The following is a 23310-nucleotide window of genomic DNA, read 5'->3' on the forward strand; positions in this document are numbered from 1 at the left end:
TGTACGTAGATTCTGCCTGAGTATTTCCGGCATTTTTTGTTTTAATTTCAGATTTGCAGTATTTGCAATATTTTGCTTTTGAATTTGTAGAAAATTTAGATTTTAACCAATATGGAGACATGGTTGCAGTGACCAAGTCTTCCAAGATATTTGACCTGAAAAGAATGGATTGCCATGATAAAATTACAGGGTAATGACAATAGATAATTCTTAACTCAGAAAATCAAGATGTAGAATCAGTTTGGTGGAGCTAAGAAGCAAGGATGGCAATATAATAGCAGGAGTAGTTTATGGACCCTCATTGTGATTGTAGTGCTGGGCAGAGTGCAAGTCAGGAGGTGCATGTAATATGGATAATGCAGAAATCATGGTAGATTTTAATCTTAATTATAGACTAGGCAAACCAAGTATGGAGGATAGATTCACCAAGATAGTGTTTGAGATCAGTGTCAAGGAATGAACAAGGGAACAAGCTATTTTTATATTTAATTTTGGGCAATGAGGTGGGGTTAATCTGTAGTAAGGGAGTCTGAGAAGAGTGATCTTAATGTAATCGAATTTATATTGAATTTGTGTTTTAATTAAATTTGAAACTAGGGTCTTAAATCTGAACAAAGCATAATACGTAGGTAGGAGGGGTAAGTTGGCTACGGTGGGTTGTGAATCTAGATTGAAAGATAATAGTAGATGTGCACTGACAGATATTTAAAGAATTAATTGGTACTTGGCATTGATATATTTTTAGGAATGGAAGTTCCACAAAGGAAAAGTGGTTTAACAAGGGCCATCATCTTGAGTCTGAGAAGGTTTCGAGGGGGTCTGCTAATACTAACTAAAATACACTACTGTACAATATCTACACACTGCCACTTCACTATCCAGTAAGAGTTTTAACAACAAGTTAAAGTCCAACAGGTTTATTTGGTAGCAAATGCATCATGACTTCCCTATCCAAGCAGCAATTTGTCCTCTGTTTCTGGTGCTGATTTTGGTAAAATTCAGCTGTCAGCCTATTTTTTTTCCCTTTGCCTCATTTCGGCCTTTTGACTCCTTAGCCTGATCACCCATGCATGTAAACACAGTAATACCAGCAATACCATTGATATTTGTCTGCTTTTGCAGCCTATAGCATGGATAGGCTCAGCTGGATAGCAGCCCATGAGAAGTGAGGCAGGGTTTGAGCAAAACGATCCAGCACTTGCTTAAATTTGGGATGGGAGCATGGTATTTGGGGCAGTGATCTACAAACAATGGGTTAGACACGATTCGGCGCAATGATGGGCATCAGGGTTATTGCCAAGAAGTGTGGTGAATTTTTCAGTCCATGAAGCAGTGTTTAATCCTCTGGCACAGTAAGTCACATGTTTAAACCAACTTGAGTGACTCATTCCTAATGCATGGGACTCAAGGGTGTCTTTTGTTTCGTCATTTTCTAACTTTATCTTCCTTCCATGTTGTAGATGTTGTATTTTTGATTTCCATCTGTGAAGTTCCAATGCATCATCTGAGGAGGAACTATTATGCTTTCAAGACCCCACATATTAGCAGATGCTGGAAAAAGTATTTGTTGCAGGAATTTTTATAACACAGGAAAGGGGGCTCAAAAGAAAGAGTTGATAACCCCTGGTTTAAATCCACTCCAACTGAAGAATTCTCTCCATTGCTTTTTAAAATACTCTCCTCCTGATTTTTGTTTTTTTTTTCCACTTTAACTCACCCTTTGATACCTTTCCGTGTGTCTTACAAGCTAATGGGCTCACTCGTTTACTCCAATTCCCTCATTTGGTATTGTCCTTTGTCTGTTTGCTGCCAGGATTTCAGTGGCGTATGTCATGTTTGACCCTCCCCATCTCAGCATGTTTGTGCCCCTCAATTTTCTGATAAATGGTTGCTTTGCATGCATGTAGATGTACCAAACACTGAATGAAGCAAGTAAGATGGGTCCTTGTGTGACCAGATATGTCTTAATTGGTCTATAGTCTATCCAACCAAGAGTTGAGATTGCCCTCTCGCCTTGTAAATTAGTATAGGGTGTCCAAGACTACGGATAAGTCTTAGAAAGCTACACTTTGGCAACTCTGGCAAGTTAATTGTGTCTTCCATCTACGCACCATGATGCTGAACTGAACTTCTGATGTCAACCCCTTAAAAAGCTATATATAGTATAGAGACCATTGTGGCACAGGTGGAGGCCAGGCGGCCCATCAAATCCATGCCAGCTCAAGTGGAACAGTCCAGTCAGTCCCATGAAGGGGAGCTGATGGCCTAGTGGTATTATCACTAATCTATTATATCCAGAAACTCAGCTAATGTTCTGGCGACCCGAGTTCAAATCCCGCCACGGGCAGGTGGTTGAATTTGAATTCATTAAAAATTATCTGGAATTAAGAATCTACTGATGACCATGAAACCATTGTTGATTGTCAGAAGAAACCATCTGGTTCACTATGTCCTTTTTAAGGGAGGAAATCTGCCATCCTTACCTGGTCTGGCCTACATGTGGCTCCAGAGCCACAGCAATGTGGTTGACTCAACTGTCCCCAGGCAACTAGGGATGGGCAATAAATGCTGGCCAGCCAGCAACGGCCATGTCTCGGTCAAGATGACTGAATAAAAAGAAAATTCCTACTCAATCCATATAGCCCTGCAAGTTTATTTCTGTCAAGTCCATCCAGTTTCCTTTTGATAGTTTCTGCTTCCATCACCCTCATGGGCGGAGTTCCAGATCATTACAACTTGTGTAACAGATTCTTTCTCACATTCCTTCCTTTATCTCTCAACTAAAATTTTAAGTCTGGATACTCTAGCACATGTCCACGTAATTCATTTACTAATCTAACACTAACTATTATTTACCCAATTTGTATTTACAACTATAAAAAAATTTAGAATTTATTGAATATATCACATTTCAGACTGCGTTTAACACTTATTTATTAGTTTAAAGTTTATTTATTAGTCACATGTAGACTTGCATTAACACTGCAATGAAACTACTGTGAAAACCCCCTAGTCACCACACTCTGGCGCCTGCTCGGGTACATTGAGGGCAAATTTAGCATGGCCAATGCACCTAACCAGCATGTCTTTTGGACTGTGGGAGGAAACCGGAACACTCGGAGGAAACCCACGCGGACACGGAGAATGTGCAGACTCCGCATAGGCAGTGACCCAAGCTGGGAATCGAAACCAAGTCCCTGGCGCTGAGGCAGCAGTGCTAACCAGTGCATTTTGTAGCAATATGATAAATAGGCATTAAGTTAGCCTCATTTGCAGTGTGTAATTGTCTACAGTTTTGAAGCATCAGCTGAATGCAATCGGTTCAGATAGTTCTTAAATTAGTGGTGGCGTGTTTGTTCCCACATTTACACAGCCCATGTGGTATATTAACTTTGTTCCTATTTGAGTTGATGTGTACATATTTCAATGTATTTTCCCCAATTTTAGTGTATTCCCTTACTACTGAAACTTATGACCAAAAAGCTTCTAAGTGCAGTTGCTGCCACATTTTATATATACATTGTCCATCAGTGTAACTTAGTTCAAAAGTTCTAGGTTTAACTCCAGTACTCCCTTTGCATTTCCTCAGCAGCTTTTTTGTATTATTTTTTATCATGTGTCTTTGGTTGTGTAATGGTTATCGGAAGAATGTTGATCAAGACATCAGAATAGTTTTTGTAATGTCACTTTTTATTGGCTATCTAATTGCTGGAAGATGTTTAGTTTAATACTCATTCAATTGGCATATCCAACAAACACTTTCCTAAATGTCCAACTAGATCATATGCTAAAATCCTGGAGTAGCAGTTGAACCCACAGCTTTGACTGAGAGGCACGTGCTAACAGCTGAGCCATTTATTTTGAAAGTTTCTGATCAAATTACGGTACCATGTTGTCTAAATGGGCAAGTTTCACCCAGTGAATTGCTTCCATAGCTATAATTCTCGTGGCTTCCTGATACTTGTAACATAACCTACCTTGATTGCTTTCCTTCACTCACAGTGCTCCTACTCTGGACCACCTTTTTGCTGGGAGCCTCTTGCTCTTGGATTACCAGTTCATGCAAGCAAGAGATATACTTGTCTGCTGCGAATCTCTGCTCTTTTTCTATTTTATTTGTTTTGCTTCACATGAATACTTTCCTTTCTAATCAATCTTTACTGTTGCCAACACCAATTCCACTATGGCCTCCAGCAGTCAGTTTGTCACCTTGTATTTTTTTTTCCTGTGCAACATTGAGTCAGTGGCGTAAAAACAGAATATACTGGAAATACTGAACAGGTCAGGCAGCGTTTGTGAGAACCAGAGTTGACGTTTCAGATCAATGGCCAAAAACCTAAAACATAGATTCTGTTTTTCCCTGGAGAGATGCTGCCTAACCCACTGAGTATATCTAGCATTTTCTATTTTTGTTTAAGATTTCCAACATCCAGTGTTTTGCTTTTGTCAGTGGCATTCTGGCTCCAAATGAGCATCGCACCAAACATTTCCTTCGCACCTGCATCTCTTGAGCAGCTTTCTCTGCTGTCAGAAATTTATTGATCTTGAGCATTGACATTTCATCATGATGTTGCACTTCACCTGCCCCCATGAGAAATCATTTTTGCGTTCATTAACAGAACATTTTTATAAGTTAGTACAACATTTTTATTAAATCAGTCTGTTTGTGGAATAGAATCCCGCATTACCCTATAACAGATGTCTTTGCATGCTAAACATTTCTGTTCTTAAATATTTGGTATTTTACCTTGCCACAGGAGACTTTTGCCCTTCTCTATCTTTCTTAGTGTACATTAAAACAATACAGCAAGGTTTATTTTGTATGTATGTATCTAAAGCACACAGAGCCCCTATAGCTTTCACAGATAGTTAAGTATTGTATATTTAACATAGTTTTATTTAGTGTTTTGTTTTGTAGACTCTAATGATGTCTGATGTGCATCTCAACAGAAACCAAGGTCTATGTAGGTAACTTGGGAACAGGTGCCGGTAAAGGGGAACTAGAGCGTGCATTCAGCTACTACGGACCACTGAGGACAGTCTGGATAGCACGGAATCCCCCTGGTTTTGCTTTTGTGGAGTTTAAGGAGCCTCGAGATGCTGAAGATGCTGTTCGTGGTTTGGATGGCAAGTAAGTAAACTTTAAAGGGGATCTATACCCCATTGGTAAAGTCATTGCTTTCATTATCACTTGCTGTTCTTTCAAATTACATAACATGAATGTTTCCAGCTGTTTTTTAAAATTCTGGTCAGAGCACAGTTGTTTGGATCATGTAGATACTAAAAGGCAGGGTTTGTTCCCTTAAAAGTAGAGATAGAAGTAATAGTGCATATGTAATCTTTCCTATAAAATCAATGTCAGTTAGCAGGAACTTATTATTTAGGAACATAGTGGGAATTGTGTGCTCTGATCAGAGAAATACAGAACATCTGAGGAACATTCACAGTGCTTTAAATGGAGAGAATGAATAATGAAAGGACTGACTTTACCATTTGGATTTAGCTCCCCTTTAAATATGGGCAGTTGTCGATGAGTGACAAATGTACAAAATTGTTGTATATATGTGTGTGTGATTGGTGTGCTTGGTATCCATACATTTATTTTATTTATTACAGTAAATACAATAGTGTATGGATAAAAGACCAATGACAGCTGCCATTACTGTAACCAAACCTGTATTAAACACTCGTGTGGTCTGGCAACTGTGGAAATGACAAATTATTTCCACAGTTGTCATGTCATTCGCCAGCATACCAGTACTATTTTTCCCATCAGAGAGCCTGTCCAGTAACTGAATATATGCATAACTGCTCTTTGTCCTGTTTAGGCCTTAGCAGTCAGTTAAATTCTAACCAGTTAAGAGCCTTCTCTTGATTTTAATGTTTCGTTTTTTTCTGCCAGTTTCTCCCTTTGTACCAGGCATTCAGTGGTGGGAAGGAATGGCGATAGTTGCTCCTAAACCTCTATACTGTTTTGTACTTGTCCCATTTGCCAGGAAGTACTTGACTCCATTTTGTGAATTACAATGTGGGCAGTCTGGAGTATAAATCTGCATTGATGTCAATCAGAGGTTTCCAAATGTTTTGCTGAGGCACCCGTATCAAAAATTCAATGTTCTATTGGCGCGCCCTTTTAAGTAACAGTGGAAGAGATGAGTGGCAGCATAGAATCATAGAAACCCTACAGTGCAGAAGGAGGCCATTCGGCCCATCGAGTCTGCACCGACCACAATCCCACCCAGGCCCTACCCCCACATATTTACCCACTAATCTACGCATCCCAGAATTCTAAGGGGCAATTTTTAACCTGGCCAATCAACCTAACCTGCACATCTTTGGATGTGGGAGGAAACCGGAGCACCCGGAGGAAACCCACGCAGACACGAGGAGAATGTGCAAACTCCACACAGACAGTGACCCGAGCCGGGAATCGAACCTGGGACCCTGGAGCTGTGAAGCAGCAGTGCTAACCACTGTGCTACCGTGCCGCCCCTGCATGGAATGAGCAGTAGCAAATTACAGCCTGTTTTTAGATTGCTTATGATTTCCATTGAAGTCAACAGAAAATAAAAAAAGCGTGAGGTAAACCATGATGCTCATTTGTTATTTGGTCCCTTTTAGCACTACTATTAGAGACCAGTCTTCCCCACCTTTGTATTTTTGTGTAGAAGATTTTATTTTCTCAACTAAAATGACATTGCTTATGACAGCAATGTAAATAGCACTGTACTTGTATTATGCAACTAAATTAACTTGAGAGAATCCTTGATGACTCAACCTAGCTCAGTTGTTTCAATGAATCTGTTTGCTAATGCATAATTTGTGGAATCAAAATTTGATTTTTGGAGCATTTCAACCGTAAATCGGGCTTTATTTTCAGGCTGCTTGTATGCTTGTTGAGGGATGTCATAGTGAAAAGTTCTTTCTTTGTACACAAACGGACAAATAATTCAGTCACTCTTTAAGATAATTTGAGCATTTGTTTTACAATGAGAGCCAGAACTGGTCAAAAGACAAAACTGTAAATCTTTCTCCAAATGGAATCACTGATACTGTTGATCAAATTCTCTTTTAGACTCCATGTCAATCTTGAGCTTTGCTACAGAGTCCTCTGAAAATGGGTTTGAAACCCAGACAAAATCCTATTGAATTTTATACAAACTTGAGACAGATACTGTAGAATTGCGCCTCTGAATAAGGGCTGACATTTTCCAGTCCAGAATAGCAGAAGACTATTAGAAATATGGCCCAAAGGCAACCTTAAATAGGTAGATCCCAGTACAGGATGCAATGTTTGAATAGTAACTGATCAATGTGAAAGCCACCTCTGGTCCAGCCTTTGTATCCTGTGCTGAGATCGCCCTATGCAATACATGTTTTATATTTGTTTGAATTTCAACTTAAGATTTACTAAATTTCTTAAAAATTGAAGATATACGGATTCTTGACGTACTTCCTCTGGTTATGCCAGATTGCATTGGTGGCTCACCCTTCAGCCAGCTTGTCCTCCTGACATCTTTGTTGCCCTAGGGAACTGTTGTAAATAGCTGTCCCATCATTCCCTTTGATACCAGGCTGCCTATTTTTGAAAATATGCTATGGGAACGGGTCATCTTTATTCCCATTTATCTGTGAACCGTTGATTCCATTTGTCAGTTTGATTGTAGTTATCTGCTCTTGTGCTTGTGCTAATGTTTGGTAATTGACTATTTTTTAGGTATTTTAAGAGTCATTACTCTGGATCTTTCAGGTTTCACTTGTCCTAGTCCCTTTACTACATGCCAGGGATTTGGAAAGTTTGATGGAACTAGAAGTTTGAAGACTAGTTGAACTTTGGGACTTTGATACTACCAAATTCTACTGTCATTTTCGGAAGATATTTTAATTTGTTTTATATTGAGCGTGGAGTTGAGGATTTATTGTTTCATTGTTCACTGAAATAAGTAGAAATTATGGCTAAGATATTGTAAGTTTAATGTTGCAATATTGTTTGGATGATTTTGAAGTCAACTAGTTCTTTTTGAGAGAGGTGCTTCATAAGACCAATTGAAGTGTTTTGGAGTACCCTCAGCAATTCCAGTAGTTCTAATTTAAACCTAAATATATTCATCCTAAAAAAAAATTGTGACCACATGAGTGTTATAAATGGAATATGCTATGGAGGGAAGTGAAATACAGTTTTTATTTGCACTTTGGGACAGATTAATTCTCCTGCGACTTTGTCGCTCGTGAATTGTTAATTCTGCCAGTGGACAAATTGTATTTCTCCCTTTCTATCCTGTACCTTCTGTCAGCTGTCATTAATAGGCTATTTAAATTTCTTTTAAGCCATCGTTCTGATCTGTGGTCTCAGCTTATCCACAGGACCACAGACATGACTTGAGCTAATTGCTCACTGTCCTGAACTGCAGTTTCAAAAACAAAATTTTGATACATCATGCACGTACAGAGCTTTCTTTTTGTCTCCCTTTTCTCTCTACCTTTTTTCCAGAGGAAGTAAAGATATTACAATTTTTGCTAATAAGTGGCAAATGCCATCAAAGCATTTTACTTCAAGTAAGAATTTTGGATTTGCTCCAGTGCATAGGTGTTGGCATCAGTCCCAGTAAACTTTATTCTACAGTGGTAATTTCATTTCCTTTCATCAACAATTCTTTTGGCTTCTGTCACAGCTTTATTGGTGTCTATAACTTCTCACCCAATCCCTCCTACGACTGCTTGCTTTTCTTTCATACCCCTAAACTTCAAAGTGGATAACTGAAAACTCTGTGAATAATACATTGCCAAACTTAAGCTTCCTTTTTAAAAAGTAGACACCAGATGTCTAACAGGGACTCCACGTTTTACTAACTTGTGAACCGTTATTTAACTTATTTTTGCTATACATGTATCTCTGTTTGAGCTGTTAAGATTTAATTTTCACTAGGATCGATGGAGTTATTGTGCTGCTCCCTGCTCAGTTAAATGGTGTAGTGCCTTTAACTCTCTTGATTTGCTCTTGTTTTTGTTTTAATTTTGTGTGTTTTTGATTCTCTGTCTCAGTTGTGATACTGTTCTTTTTACTCTAGTCTCAAGGAAGGTAGGTACAGTTTGTCGTCTCCTCTTTCCCCTGACACCCCCTCTTTTCTCCCACCGCCCCCTCTCCCCACCCAATTCAAATTGATGTTTTGAATTTTATTCTTCAGGGTAGTGGGAGAAATATGCTTTTCATATAGACTTTGATCAGATCTTCAACTGCCTTGCCTGCTATTTTTCCCATATCAGACAGGTCTAATGTAAATATTGCCAAGCAACTTGTGATGTTACGAGCTTCATCGTAAGTTTACACTGTTCTATTTTTGGGCTTTAATGGAGTGATGATGTAATGTTCTCCTTGTTGTTGCAGAAAAACCTGTACAGGGAGGATGAAAAAGAATCTGAATAGCCTGATTTATCATTATTTTGTGATAGGCGTTGAAATAATAGCTGTGATGGAAAGGCAACTAATTTACTTTAGTTGTATGCAACATAAAGCAAGGGACAGGTTATGCTGTGAAGCCTTCCAGTGTCTGTCATTTTATAGCAATAGTATGGTTATAATTACAGATTTTAACTGATGCTTTATGTTAGGTTGTCTTTGGCTTTGTATAAACACTGATTTCTTTAACTTAAGGGTAATTTGTGGCTCACGTGTTCGAGTGGAACTATCAACAGGAATGCCTCGGCGCTCGCGCTTTGAGCGGCCACCAGCACGCCGACCCTTTGACCCAAATGATCGATGCTATGAATGTGGAGAAAAGGGTCATTATGCTTATGACTGTCATCGCTATAGCCGACGCAGAAGGAGCAGGTACAAGTTGTCAATTTAAATGACTTCTAATTATTGCTTAAAAGCATTTTAATTTAAGTATAACTAAAAACAAAAGTTTTAATAAGAATAAAGAAATGCAATGCTTTATTGTTCTTGCTTTATATTTTAAGTGATAATCAGGCCTTGTGGCAATTTTTGCTTGACTTTTTTGCGTTTCGCTTGTGAATGTTTTGAATATTAATGATCCACCTGGTCCGAACCTTTCAGGTTTCTTCGTTTGAGTCAGTCACCGCGATTCAGAATGTCGTGAGCCTCATGATATCAGGCTAAGGCATCTAGCAAATCCAACAGTTTTGATGCACCTAGAGCATACGGTGATTGGCATGAGGCCAGATCCCCTCGAGAACCTGCTACAACTAGCTTCACCTTAAGATTCTTTTGAGGGCAGAAAAAGTTTGAGAGTGAGACAAGGTGATCGCCGTTATGCTGTAAATTGGCTTTCAATTGGGCCCCTTTCTAGAGGAACGCCAGATTGACCTCATTCCCTCGTAGACAAAACATCCTGCGTCAATCAAGCCTCACTTTGGCTCATTTGGCTGTCAGTTTGATCGTCGTTAGATTGAAGAACATCTAGATGCTGCGATGGTCTGATAGATACTTCTAGATCGCCTAGATCTGCTAGACCTTGGTCCAAAGAGAGGGTCGACTGACCTGCAAACTTGCAAGGTTTACTTTACGTACCACTTACAACGTTTTTTTTACAATGCACAAAATACTAAAAAAATGTAAAATTTTTAACTGAATCTACATTATGTAGATATAATCTAAAAACAAATACATAGGGCCCCAAGTTATCTTCAATCTGATGAACACGTACTATATTGTAGCAATCTTGTTTTGATTCCAGCAGAGGTATTCCAAGAATTTAATGCTGAAATTGCTGAAGTTAATACTGCTTTTTTTTATTAAACCAGGTCCAGGACTAGATCACGTTCACGTTCACGGGGAAGAAGGTATACCCGTTCAAACAGCCGTAGCCGTGGTAGAAGGTACATTTTTGATTGTCAGGTTTAGCTTTGAGAGTGATTTCTAGCTATCCTATAAAATTTAAAATTGATATTCAATCTTCATCTAGGTCCAGGTCTTTTTCTCCTCGGCGGTCCCGCTCATTTTCACCAAGAAGGTCTCGATCGTTTTCTCCTAAAAGGTCCAGGTGAATGAACATTTTTCCTTTTCTTTCCCTCTTTGCAATTTAAATAAACTTGAAATTTATTGAACAGCAAATTGTTGTTTTTTGTTGTTGCTGATTAAACCGCTAAGTTACAAATGTGCTTTTCTGCCTGGCAATTTTTTTAAAAACTTGACCTTGCAAAGAGAGCACGTCGTGTTGATGACGTACTGAGAAGTTGCTGTGATGAGAAACATTGGGTAAAACTGGTGCTACATATGTTGCTGATGCAAAATTGAGCTTTTGATTCAAGCAGATTTGAGTTGCATACAAATAATTTGCCCATTAATTTGCACACATTTAGATGACAGAAGTTCAGCCCATGTAATTTAATTTTACTCATTTTACAACCAGGACAATTCATCGCTTGAATTCTTTTCACCTTGGTTGTTGACAGATTATTTTATATGCATCTAAGCTTCTATTTATGACGTGCTATTCCATGGGCTGCAGATTAAGCTGGTTTTCTTGCAAGATGAGGCATAGAAATGCTATTTGGATGTATCTTTTCATACACCAAATGAAAGGACCTATTGAAAGAGAACTATTTAATAGAATATTAGTGGCTCTGCAGCATTTATCTTTCTGGGAAGTGCCTAGCCTTCACTTGGCAATAGCTTAACTGGCTATAGGTAGAAAGAGGGATGAGGTCTTGCACCAAGAATTCAGGGAGTTGGGTAATAGACTAAGGAGCAAGACCTCTTGGGTTGTAATCTCTGGATTACTCCCAATGCCATGAGCTAGTGAGTACAGAAATAGGAGAATGGCACAGATGAATGTGTGGCTTAAGAGTTGGTGCAGGAGGGAGGGTTTTAGATTTCTGGACCACTGGGACCGTTTTTGGGGAAGGTGGGACCTGTACAAGCGGGAAGGTCTACATCTGAACCAGAGCGGGACTAACATCCTTGCTGGTGGTTTTGTTAGTGCTGTTGAGAAGAGTTAAACTAGTTTGGCAGGGGGAGGGGAACCAGACTGTTGGCAGAATAGGGACACAGTGTAACATAAAAATGGAATCAGGTCAGAAGGAAAACAGCGGTAGAAAATTTCAAGACAGTAAGACCAGGCTGGAGGGCCTTTACTTTAATGTCAGGAGTATTAAAGGTAAAACGGATGAGTAAAGGGCGAGGATTGACACATGTAATTATGATATAATAGCTATCACAGACGTGGTTGAGTGAGGGGCAGGATTGACAGCTCAACGTCCCAGGATATAAAATCTTCAGGCGAGATAGAGAGGGGGTAAAAGAGGAGGAGGCAGTTACTACAGTAAGGAGAGATGATAGCTTGGAGGGGGCATCAAATGAAACTTTGTGGGTAGAGCTTAGGAATAAAAAAGGGACCGGTATGTTGCTAGGTGCTGATCCCCAGATAGTCAGCAGGAAATTGAAGAGCAAATATGTGTGCAATTCAGAGGGATGTAGAAATAACGAGAGTAATTATATTAGGTGATTTCAACTTTCCCAGCATTAATTGGGATAGCCATCATGTTAAGGACTTGGATGGAGTAGAGTTCTTAATGTATACAGGTCAACATGTAGGGGATCCAACAAGGGAGGGAACTGTGCTGGACCTAATTCTGGGGAATGAAGCCGGACGGTGGTTGTTGTGTTGGCGGGGGGGTTCCTTTTGCTGATAGCGACCACAACATGGTTCAATTCAAATTTGTTTGATTTGATTTATTATTGTTGCATGTATTAACATAGTGAAAAGTATTGTTTCTTGCACGGTATGCAGACAAAGCATACCGTTCATAGAGAAGGAAACGAGAGAATGCAGGATGTAGTGTTACAGTCATAGCTAGGGTATAGAGAAAGATCAACTTAATGCAAGGTAGATCCATTCAAAAGTCTGCCCGCAGCAGCGAAGAAGCTGTTCTTGAGTTGGTTGGTACGTGACCACAGACTTTTGTATCTTTTTCCCAATGGAAGAAGGTGGAAGAGAGAATGTCCGGGGTGCGTGGGGTCCTTAATTATGCTGGCTGCTTTGCCGAAGCAGCAGGAAGTGCAGACAGAGTCAATGGATGGGTGGCTGATTTGCATGATGGATTGGTCTACATTCACGGCGTTTTATAGTTCCTTGCGGTCTTGGGCAGAGCAGGAGCCATGTCAAACTGTGATACAGTAAGAAGTTTAACAACACCAGATTAAAGTCCAACAGGTTTATTTGGTAGCAAAAGCCACACAAGCTTTCGGAGCTGCAAGCCCCTTCTTCAGGTGAGTGGGAATTCTGTTCACAAACAGAGTGAACAGAATTGTGAACAGAATTCCCACTCACCTGAAGAAGGGGCTTGTAGCTCCGAAAGCTTGTGTGGCTTTTGCTACCAAATAAACCTGTTGGACTTTAACCTGGTGTTGTTAAACTTCTTACTGTGTTTACCCCAGTCCAACGCTGGCATCTCCACATCAAAACTGTGATACAACCAGAAATAAAACTTTCTATGGTGCATCTGTAAAAGTTGGTGAGAGTCGTAGCTGACATGCCAAATTTTCTTCGTCTTCTGAGAAAGTAGAGGCGTTGGTGGGCTTTCTTAACTGTAGTGTTAGCATAGGGGGACCAGGACAGGTTGGTGATCTGGACACCTAAAAACTCGAAGCTCTCGACCCTTTCTACTTCGTCCCCATTGATGTAGACAGGGGCATGTTCTCCTTTATGCTTCCTGAAGTCTATGACAATTTCCTTCATTTTGTTGACGTTGGGGGAGAGATTATTGTTGCCGCACCAGTTCACCAGATTCTCTATCTCATTACTGTACTCTGTTGTGGACAAAGAAATTGACAAGTTGCGGAAAAAGGTTTTGGATTGGGAGAGAGTAAATTTTAACAAAATTAGGCAGGATCTGGCCAAGGTAGACTGGAATGAGTTACTTGTGGGGAATTCTACAGAGGAGCAATGGGGGGTGTTCAAAGGTTAAATGGGCAGGGTACAGGCCCAACATGTTCCCTCTAGGGTAAGAGGAAGATGTAACAAACCCAGAGTACCATGGATGACCAGAGACATTAGGATACAATGAGAAGGAAAAGAGAGGCTTTTTAACAAGTGTAAGGGGAGTAAGTCTGCGGAGGCATTAGTGGAGTACAGAAAGTGCAGGATGGAGCTTAAGAAATCAATTGGGAGAGCAAAGAGGGGATATGAGAGCGCTCCAGCTGGTAAAAGTAGTGAAAATCCTAAGATCTTCTGTAAGTATATCAATCGGAAGAGGATGACCAAGGGGGAAATCTGTGGGTGGAGGCAGAGGACATTGGTAGGGTATAAAGAATATTTCACATGTCTTCACCCATGAGAATGAGGAGGTAGTTATGGAATTCGGGGAGAGAGACTGTGAGGTTCTAGAGAAAATTATCATAGGGAATGACAAGGTAGTGGGCATAAAAGCAGACAAATCTCCAGGTCCGAATGAATTGTGTCCCAGGTTATTGTGGGAGGCAAGGGAGAAAATTGCAGGGGCTCTGACTCAAATTTTTAACTCCTCCCTGGTCACCGGGAAGGTGCTAGAGGACTGGAGAATAACTAATGTGGTCCCACTATTTAAGAAATGTTGTGGAGACAAGCCAGGGAACTACAGACCAGTGAGTCTTGCGTCTGGGTTGGGAAACCACTGGAAAAGATTCTGAAGGAGAGAATCTATCTCCATTTGGAGAGGTAAGGTTTGAACAGGGATAGTCATGGTTTTGCCAGAGGGAGGTCATGCCTAACAAATTTGATTGAATTTTTTGAGCATGTAACCAAGTGTGTGGATGAGGGTAGTGTGGTTGATGTAGTTTACATGGATTTCAGCAAAGCCTTTGACAAAACCCCACATGGGAGACTTATTAAGAAGGCTAATGCACATGGGATACAGGGTGATCTGACGAGGTGGATACATAATTGGCTTAGTGGTAGGAGACAGAGTGGTGACAGGTGGCTGCTTTAGTGACTGGAAGTTAGTGACCAGTGGCGCACTACAGGGATCCGTGCTGGGCCTCCTATTGTTCGTCATTTATATAAATTACATAGATAACTATGGGGGGGGTAGGATCAGTAAGTTTGCCGATGACAAAGATTGGCCAGGTAGTTAACAGTGAGGTTGCCTTCATCTGCCAGGGCATTGAGTTCAAAAATTGGCAAGTGATGTTGCGGCTTTATAGAACCTTAGTTTAGGCCGCACTTGGGATATAGTGTTCAATTCTGGTCGCCACACTACCAGAAGGATGTGGAGGCTTTGGAGAAGGTACAGAAAAGATTTACCAGGATGTTGCCTGGTATGAAGGGCATTAGCTATGAGGAGAGATGGGAGAAACTTGGTTTGTTGTCACTGGAACGACGGAGGTTGAGGGGTGACCTGATACAAGATTATATGGGGCATGAACAGAGTGGATAGCCGGAAGCTTTTTCCCAGGATGGAAGAGCGAATTACTAGGGTGCATAGGTTTAAGGTGCGAGGGGCAAGGTTTAAAGGAGATGTACAAGACAAGTTTACACAGAGTGGTGGGTGTCTGGAACTCGCTGCCAGGGGAGGTAGTGGAAGCAGATAAGATAATGACTTTTAAGGAGTGTCTTGACAAATACATGAATAGGATGGGAATAGAGGGATATGGTCCCCGAAAGTGTAGGGGGTTTTAGTTCAGTCAGGCAGTATGGTCAGTGAAAGCATGGAGGGTCGAAGGGCCTGTTCCTGTGCTATAATTTTCTTTGTTTTTTGTTGAGTGTCTTGGGTTACAGAAATGTATAGACGAGATGGTCAAACGGGCAGATAAGTGGCAGATGGAATTTAACCCTGAAAAGTGAGGTAATGCACTTTGGAAGGAGTAATTTGACAAGGAACTATACTATGAAAGGTCTGACACTGGGAAGTTCCAAAGAACAAAGGGACCTTGGCGTGTTTGTCCATAGATCTCTGAAGGCAGAAAGGCAGATAAATAGGGTGGTGAAAAAGGCATATGGCACACTTGTCTTCATCAATCGGGCTATAAATTACAAAAGCAGAGAGGTCATGATGGAGTTGTATAGAACTTTGGTGAGGCCACAGCTGGAGTACTGTGTGCAGTTCTGGTCGCCGCATTATAGGAAGGATGTGATTGCACTGGAGCGGGTGCAGAGGAGATTCACCAGGATGCTGCCTGGGATGGAACATATAAGTTCTGAAGAGAGGTTGGATAGACTTGGGTTGTTTTCGTTGGAGCGGAGAAGACTGAGGGGTGACCTGATTGAGGTGTTCAAGATTGAGGGGCATGGAGAGGATGGATAGGGAGCAGCTGTCCCCCTTAGTCGAAGGGTCAGTTAAGAGGGGGCACAAGTTAAAAGTGAGGGGTGGGAGGTTTAGGGGGGATTTGAGGAAAAACCTTTTTACTGAGGGGGGTGATGGAGGCAGGATGCCCCTCATCCTTTAAAAAGTACCTGGATGAGTACTTGGCACACCATAACATTCAAGGCTATGGGCCAAGTGCTGGCAAGTGGGATTAGATGGGCAGGTCAGGGCATTTCATGTGTCGGTGCAGACTTGATGGGCTGAAGGGCCCCTTCTGCACTGTAGTATCTGTGATTCTGGTTGAAATTGAGAACTCGCTGTTACAAACTATGGATGCAGATTTTCTGCTTCATCTCTCAGTTGCAGCATTCCTGAGAATATAGTTTGTAAGCCATCTGGCACGATTCTGGTTTTGTTGGCTTGTGGCCCTTGATGTAAATCTTTGAGTTGCTCCAGAACTGCAATTAATCACCAGTTGAGAATTTACTGCAACATTGAGCTGGTCCAGGTGCTTTAGGATCTTCCTAAGTTCAGGGGAAAATTAAACTAAGAGTGGCTTTTGCTAATATGTTTGTATGAAAATTCTACCGTCATTGACCAACATAAATGAGCACTGCTGGCTTTTAATATAGTTGGAGGCAAGTTTGTATAGGGCTGCGCTTGTAGGTTAGGTTCTTCCATTGTTTAGAAGATGATGCAAGGTAATTTGATGTGCTAAAATGGCCTAACAACTGAAATTTACATTCTGCCCCTTCCATCAAATCTAACTGCAGAGAGTTGGTATTTATAGACAGATATTAGATTTAAAATAAATGCTGTCTGCTGGTCTTGGTTATACAGCTGTTCTTTCTTAGAAGTACCTTGGTCTTTTGTTTAATACTGGAAGTTGATGAATGTATATAGTATGTGACTAATTTGATTTGCCCAATCTATATGCAGATTAGAGTCATCCACAATTACAGGTGTTCCTTTATCATATGCATCTCTAGTTTCCTGTTTAATACCATCCCCAACATCACTACAATTTGGGGTCAATATACAAGCCCCACTAACATTTTTTGCCCCTTGGTGTTTCTCAACTTTACCCATACAGATTTCACATTGTTGGAGCTAAAAATCCTTCCTCACTATTGAATTAATTTCCTCTCTAACCAGCAATGCCACCCCACTGCCTTTTCCTTTTTATCTGTTCTTCCTCAATATTGAATACCCCTGGATGTTCAGTTCCCATCCCTGGTCACCCTGCAGCCATGTCTCTGTAATCCTGACTATATCATGCCCATTTACATCTCTTTGCATGATTAATTTATCCAGTTTATTGCCATTGCTCTGCACATTAAGACACAAAACCATAATGCTTGACTTTTTAACATTTCCTTGTACCATTCCCATTATTTTTCCATTGTGGCCCTGTTTAATTCTGGCCCTTGGTTTCTCTGCCTATCACTTTTCTTCCCCTTTCTGTCTTTGTTCTTCTTGTTTCCCCCCTCCAGTAACTCCTTGCTTAAGCTCCCACCCCCCCTACCATTTTAGTTTAAATCCTCCCCAACCACTCGGGCAAATACTCCCACTAGGATATTAGTTCCGGTCCTGCCCAGGTGCAACCTGCTCAGTTTGTATTGATCCCACCTTCCCCAGGAACTGGAAGCCCTCCCCCTCAAACCACCTGTTCACCCATATATTCATCTGCTATTTCTGCTTTGACTAGCACGTAGCACTGGTTTTAATCCTGAGAGCATTACCTTTGGGGTTCTACTTTCAACTTGCTTCTTAATTCCCTATATTTTTTTGTATCTGTGTTGTTTGTACCAATGTGTACCAAGACCACTGGCTGTTCACACTTCACCCTCCCCCTCCAGAATGTCCTGTAGCCGCTCTAAGACATCCTTGACCCTAGCACCAGGAAGGCAACATACCATCCTGAAGTCTTGTTTGCAGCCATAGAAGCACTTATCCTCTGCCCGTTAGAATTGAATCCCCTGTAACTATTGCATTCCCACACTACTTGCTTCTCTCCCATGTAGTAGAGCCAACCATGTTGCAGTGAATTTGGCTGTTGCTGCTTTTCCAGAGAGGCCATTCCTCTCAACACCCCCCCCCTCCCTCCCCAAAACCATATCCAAAGTTGTTTTGCAGGTGAATGGCCACAAGAGATTCCTGCACTGTCTACCAAGTCCTTTTGCTCTGCCTGGTGATCACCTGCTCCTTTCCTGCCTATGGAATCTTAGCCTGCAGTGTGACCACCCCTCTATACATGCTATCCACAATCCTCTCTGCCTTGCAGGTGCTGCATGGTGTCCCCAACCACTAATCCAGCTCCAAAACCCGGGCTTCCTAGAGCTGCAGCTGGAGCACTTGCTGCAAAAGTGCTGACCCCAGACACTGGAAATGTCCCTGGCTTTGAGCTCTCCTGCGTGACTTACCCCTTTAAATTAAATCTTTTGGAAGATACTTGAAATCAAATAATAATTACTCTAGGGCCCTCTTCCCTGATCCTTGTTACTACAGAATAGAGCCCGTACAAACTATAACTGATAAAAGTATTTAATACTTACCCAACTAGGTGTCCAATCAGCTATTTCCACTTGTCCCGCGTCACTTTTGAATCCTGACGTCGCCTCAGCAGCTCCAAACTCCAAGCTAGCACTCTGATTTCTCCCTGCACTCCCTTGCTGTTATCAATCTTCCAACAATTAGCTCTCTCTCTCTCGTAGCCTCTACTCCAGCTTTAGGTGCTGCTGAATCTTGTCCTCTTGCGCTCTCCTTTAGCTGCTGCTCGAGATCCTGCATGTGCTTGGAATTTGAGTTATATTAACTTAGATTTTTTAATAGACTTGAGTGACTAGACTGTTTTTATAAAGTCCAGAAGCTGGCTGGCTCTGTCTGAATTAGCCAGGGTAAATTCCCATGCAGCAAACCATCCAAGCATGGTGGCACAGTGATTATAGCAAAGTTGTCTCTCAACGCCAGGGACCCAGGTTCAATTCTAGCGTTGGGTCATTGCCTGTGTGGAGTTGCACATTCTCCCCGTGTCTGCATGAGTTTCCTCCGGGTGCTCCGGTTTCCTCCCACAGTCCAAAGATGTGCGGGTTAGGTTGATTGGCCATGCTAAATTGACCCGAGTGTCAGGGGGATTAGCGGGGTAAATATGTGGGGTTGCAGGAATAGGAACTGGGTGGGATTATGGTCGGTTCAGACTTGATGGGCCGAATGGCCTCCTGCTGCACTGTAGGGATTCTACGAATGTTATTTGGGCCATTTGCAAACTGATGACATGGGCTTTAATTTTTAAACTTGTTCCCAACAATTTTTTTTTTTTTATAAGCACAAATTGAGTTTTAAAAAGACATGAATGAACAAACCAGCCTCCCATCCATTAACTCTGTCTACACTTTCTGCTGCTTCAGCAAAGCAGCCAGCATAATTAAGGACCCCACACACCCCAGACATTCTCTCTTCCACCTTCTTCCGTCGGGGAAAAAGATACAAAAGTCTGAGGTCACATACCAACCGACTGAAGACATCATCTTCCCTGCTGCCATCAGACTTCTGAATGGACCTGAATGGATTAAGTTGATCTTTCTCTACTTCCTAGCTATGACTGTAACACTACATTCTACACTCTCTCGTTTCCTTCTCTATGAACGGTATGCTCTCTGTATAGCGCAAGAAACAATACTTGTCACATGTATTAGCATACAGTGGAAATAATCAAATTAACCAAACGAAAACGATAAATCTCTCAGCTCCTTGTGGAGACATTGCTTTCTGATTTCACTTCAAGTTCCTTATGGAGGAAATGGATGACATCTAGGCTCTTTGAAGAGCTAATAAATAGTTTTTAAGTTAAAGTACCTGCAGGTCTTTCCTAACATACTTGCCCTTATCATGAAGAATATTAGAATTGATAGGTGTTTGATGGCCAGCACAGACACTGTGCCAAAGGGCCTCATTCTGTGCTGTGAAGCTCTGACTCTAAAATCTATGGTCTTATTTTTCTTAGGTCTAGATCAAGGTCACGGTCCAGATCCAGGTCTCTGTCGAGGCAGAGAAGCAGGTTGGTTTAACTTTTTTTCTGTAATATCCTAGTACTAGACCGGTCAGACAAGAGCAGGGCAGAGAGCAAGGGAAGTCTAGGTTAAACTGCATTTATTTCAATGCAAGAGGCCTGGCAGGCAAGGCTGATGAACTCGGGGCATGGGTGAGTACATGGGACTGGGATATTATAGCTATTACTGAAACATGGCTAAGGGAGGAACAGGACTGGCAGCTCAATGTTCCAGAGTACAGATCCTCTAGGAAAGATAGAACAGGTAAGAGAGGAGTGGGAATTTGTATTTTTAATGAGGGTGAATATCACAGCAGTATTGCGAGGGGATATTTCTGAAGGTTCTCCCACTGAGTCTATAAGGGTAGAACTGAGAAATCAGAAGGGAGAGATGACTTTGATAGGATTGTAGGCCCCCAAATAGTCAGTGGGAAATTGAGGAGCAAATATGTAAGATTACAGATAGCTCCAAGAAAAATAGGGTGGTGATAGTAGGGGAATTTAAGTTTCCCAACATTGACTGGGGCAACCATAGTATTAGGGGCTTGGATGGAGAGAAATTTGTTGTGTATTCAGGAGGAATTTCTCATTCAGTATGTGGATGACCTGACTAGAGAGGGAGCAAACTTGACCTCCTCTTGGGAAATAAGGACGGGCAGGTGACAGAAGTGTTAGTTAGGGATCACTTTGGGACCAGTGACCATAATTCCATTAGTTTTAAGATGGCCATGGAGAATGATAAGTCTGGCCCAAAAGTTAAAATTCTAAATTGGGGCAAGGCCAATTTTGATGGTATTAGACAGGAACTTTCAAAAGTTGATTGGGGGAGTCTGTTAGCAGGCAAAGGGATGTCTGGTAAATGAAAGGTTTTCAAAAATGTGTTAACCAGGGTTCAGGATAAGCACATTCCTTTTAGAATGAAGGGCAAGGCTGGTAAAAGTAGGAAACCCTGGATGACTTAGGATATTGAGGCCCTGGTCAAGAAGAAGGAGGCATGCATAGGCAGCTGGGATCAAGTGGATATCCTTGGAGTATAGAGGTTGTCGGAGTAGAGTTAAGAGAGAAATCAGGAGGGCAAAAGGAGGACATGAGATTGTTTTGGCAGGTAAAGTAAGGGAGAATCCAAAGAACTTCTACAAGATTAAAGCGCAGTGTATTGAGATGGATAGAAAACTGGTTGGCAGAGAGGAAAGAGTAGGAATTAATGGGTCCTTTTCAAATTGGTAGGCAGTAATTAGTGGGGTGCCACAGGGATCAGTGCTGGGACCCCAGCTATTCACGATATAAATGATTTAGATGAGGGAACAAAATGTAACATCTCGAAGTTTGCAAATGATACCAAATTGGGTGGGAGGGTGACGAGGATGCTGAGATCCTTCAGCATGATCTAGACTGGTTGGATGAGTGGGCAAATTAGTGGCAGATGCAGTATAATTTGGATGAGAGGTTATTCACTTTGGGAGCAAAAACAAGAAGGCAGATTGCTAGCTGAATGGCTGCAAATTGGGAGCGGGGAGTGTGCAGCAGGACTTGGGTGTCTTGTGCACCAGTCGCTGAAGGTAAGCATGCAAGTGCAGCAGGCGGTAACGAAAGCAAATGGCATGTTGGCTTTCATTGCAAGAGGTTTCGAGTACAGGAGCAGTGATGTGTTTGTTGCAATTATACAGGGCCTTGGTGAGGCCACACCTAGAATATTGTGTACAGTTTTGGTCTCCTTTTCTGAGAAAGGATGTCCTTGCTCTCGAGGGACTGCAGCGAAGGTTTACCAGGCTGATTCTGGGGATGGCGGGACTGATGTATGAGGAGAGATTGACTACGTTAGGATTGTTTTCATTGGAGTTCAGACGAATGAGGGGGGGGGATCTCCTAGAGACGTATAAAATTCTAACAGGACTAGATAGGATAAATGCAGGGAGAATGTTCCCGATGGTGGGAGTGTCCAGAACCAGGGAGCACAGTCTGAGGATTCGGGGTAGACCATTTAGGACAGAGATGGAGGAGACATTTCTTCACCCAAAGAGTGGTGAGCCTGTGGAGTTCTTCACCACAAGAAGTAGTTGATGCCAAAACATATCCCATGACCTTTGATCCCATTTGCCCCAACTGCTATATCTAGCTGCCTCTTCAATACATTCAAAGGTTATGGGGAGAAAGCAGATTAGGCTATTGAGTTGGATGATCAGCTATGATCGTGATGAATGGCAGAGCAGACTCAAAGGGCCAAATTGCTGCCTCCTGCTCCTATCTTCAACGTTTCTATGTTACAAATACATAAAAGGCAAAAGAGTAACTAGGGAGAGAATAGGGCCTCTTAAGGATCAGCAAGGTCGTCTTTGTGCAGATCCACAAGAGATGGGTGAGATCCTAAATGAATATTTCTCATCAATATTTACTGTTGAGAAAGGCATAGATGTTGGGGAACTTGGGGAAATAAATAATATCTTGAGGAGTGTACATATTACAGAGGAGAAGACTCTGGGGGGAAAAAAAGTGCATCAAGGTAGATAAGTCCCTGGGACCTGATGAAATGTATCCCAAGACATTGTGGGAGGCTAGGGAGGAAATTGCAGGCCCCCTGGCAGAGATAGTTGAATCATCAACATGTGAGGTTCCTGAAAATTGGAGGGTGGCAAATGTCGTGCTTTTGCTTAAGAAGGACTGCAAGGAAAAGGCTGGGAACTACAGGCCGCTGAGCGTAACATCTGTAGTGGGCAAGTTGTTAGGCATTCTGAGAGACAGGGTCTACGGGCATTTAGAGAAGCAAGGACTGATTAGGGATAATCAGCATGGCTTCGAGTGAAAAATCATGTCTCACGAATTTGAGTTTTTTGAAGGGGTAACCAAGAAGGTGGATGAGGGCAGTGTAGTCAACATGGTCTACACAGATTTTAGCGAAGTACCTACTGTGTGGTAGGTTGTTGCATAAGGCTAAATCTCTCGGGATTCAGGGTGAGGTAGCCAACTGATACAAAATTGGCTTGATGTCAGAAGACAGAGGGTTGTTTTTCAAACTGGAGGTC

The 23310-nt window shown here is 41.7% G+C and overlaps 1 protein-coding gene across 3 annotated transcripts in view; it reads left to right on the forward strand.

The window, feature by feature from the left end:
• srsf7b (serine and arginine rich splicing factor 7b) overlaps positions 1–23310 on the forward strand; it is a 42147-nt gene that overhangs the window by 11127 nt on the left and 7710 nt on the right. For 2 of the 3 annotated variants that reach the window (XR_013499676.1, XM_078230201.1), the window contains exons 2-6: positions 4951–5131; positions 9653–9829; positions 10765–10839; positions 10926–11003; positions 20246–20299. Coding sequence is in view for 2 of the 3 variants with exons in the window: in XM_078230201.1 (XP_078086327.1) it covers positions 4951–5131; positions 9653–9829; positions 10765–10839; positions 10926–11003; positions 20246–20299 (565 nt within the window). In the remaining variant the exon portion in view is untranslated. Of the gene's footprint in view, positions 1–4918; positions 5132–9652; positions 9830–10764; positions 10840–10925; positions 11004–20245; positions 20300–23310 lie in introns of all 3 variants that reach the window. The other variant, XM_078230202.1, reaches the window with a different exon arrangement.

The sequence above is a fragment of the Mustelus asterias genome, chromosome 15, assembly GCF_964213995.1.
Source record: "Mustelus asterias chromosome 15, sMusAst1.hap1.1, whole genome shotgun sequence".
Taxonomy (NCBI): domain Eukaryota; kingdom Metazoa; phylum Chordata; class Chondrichthyes; order Carcharhiniformes; family Triakidae; genus Mustelus; species Mustelus asterias.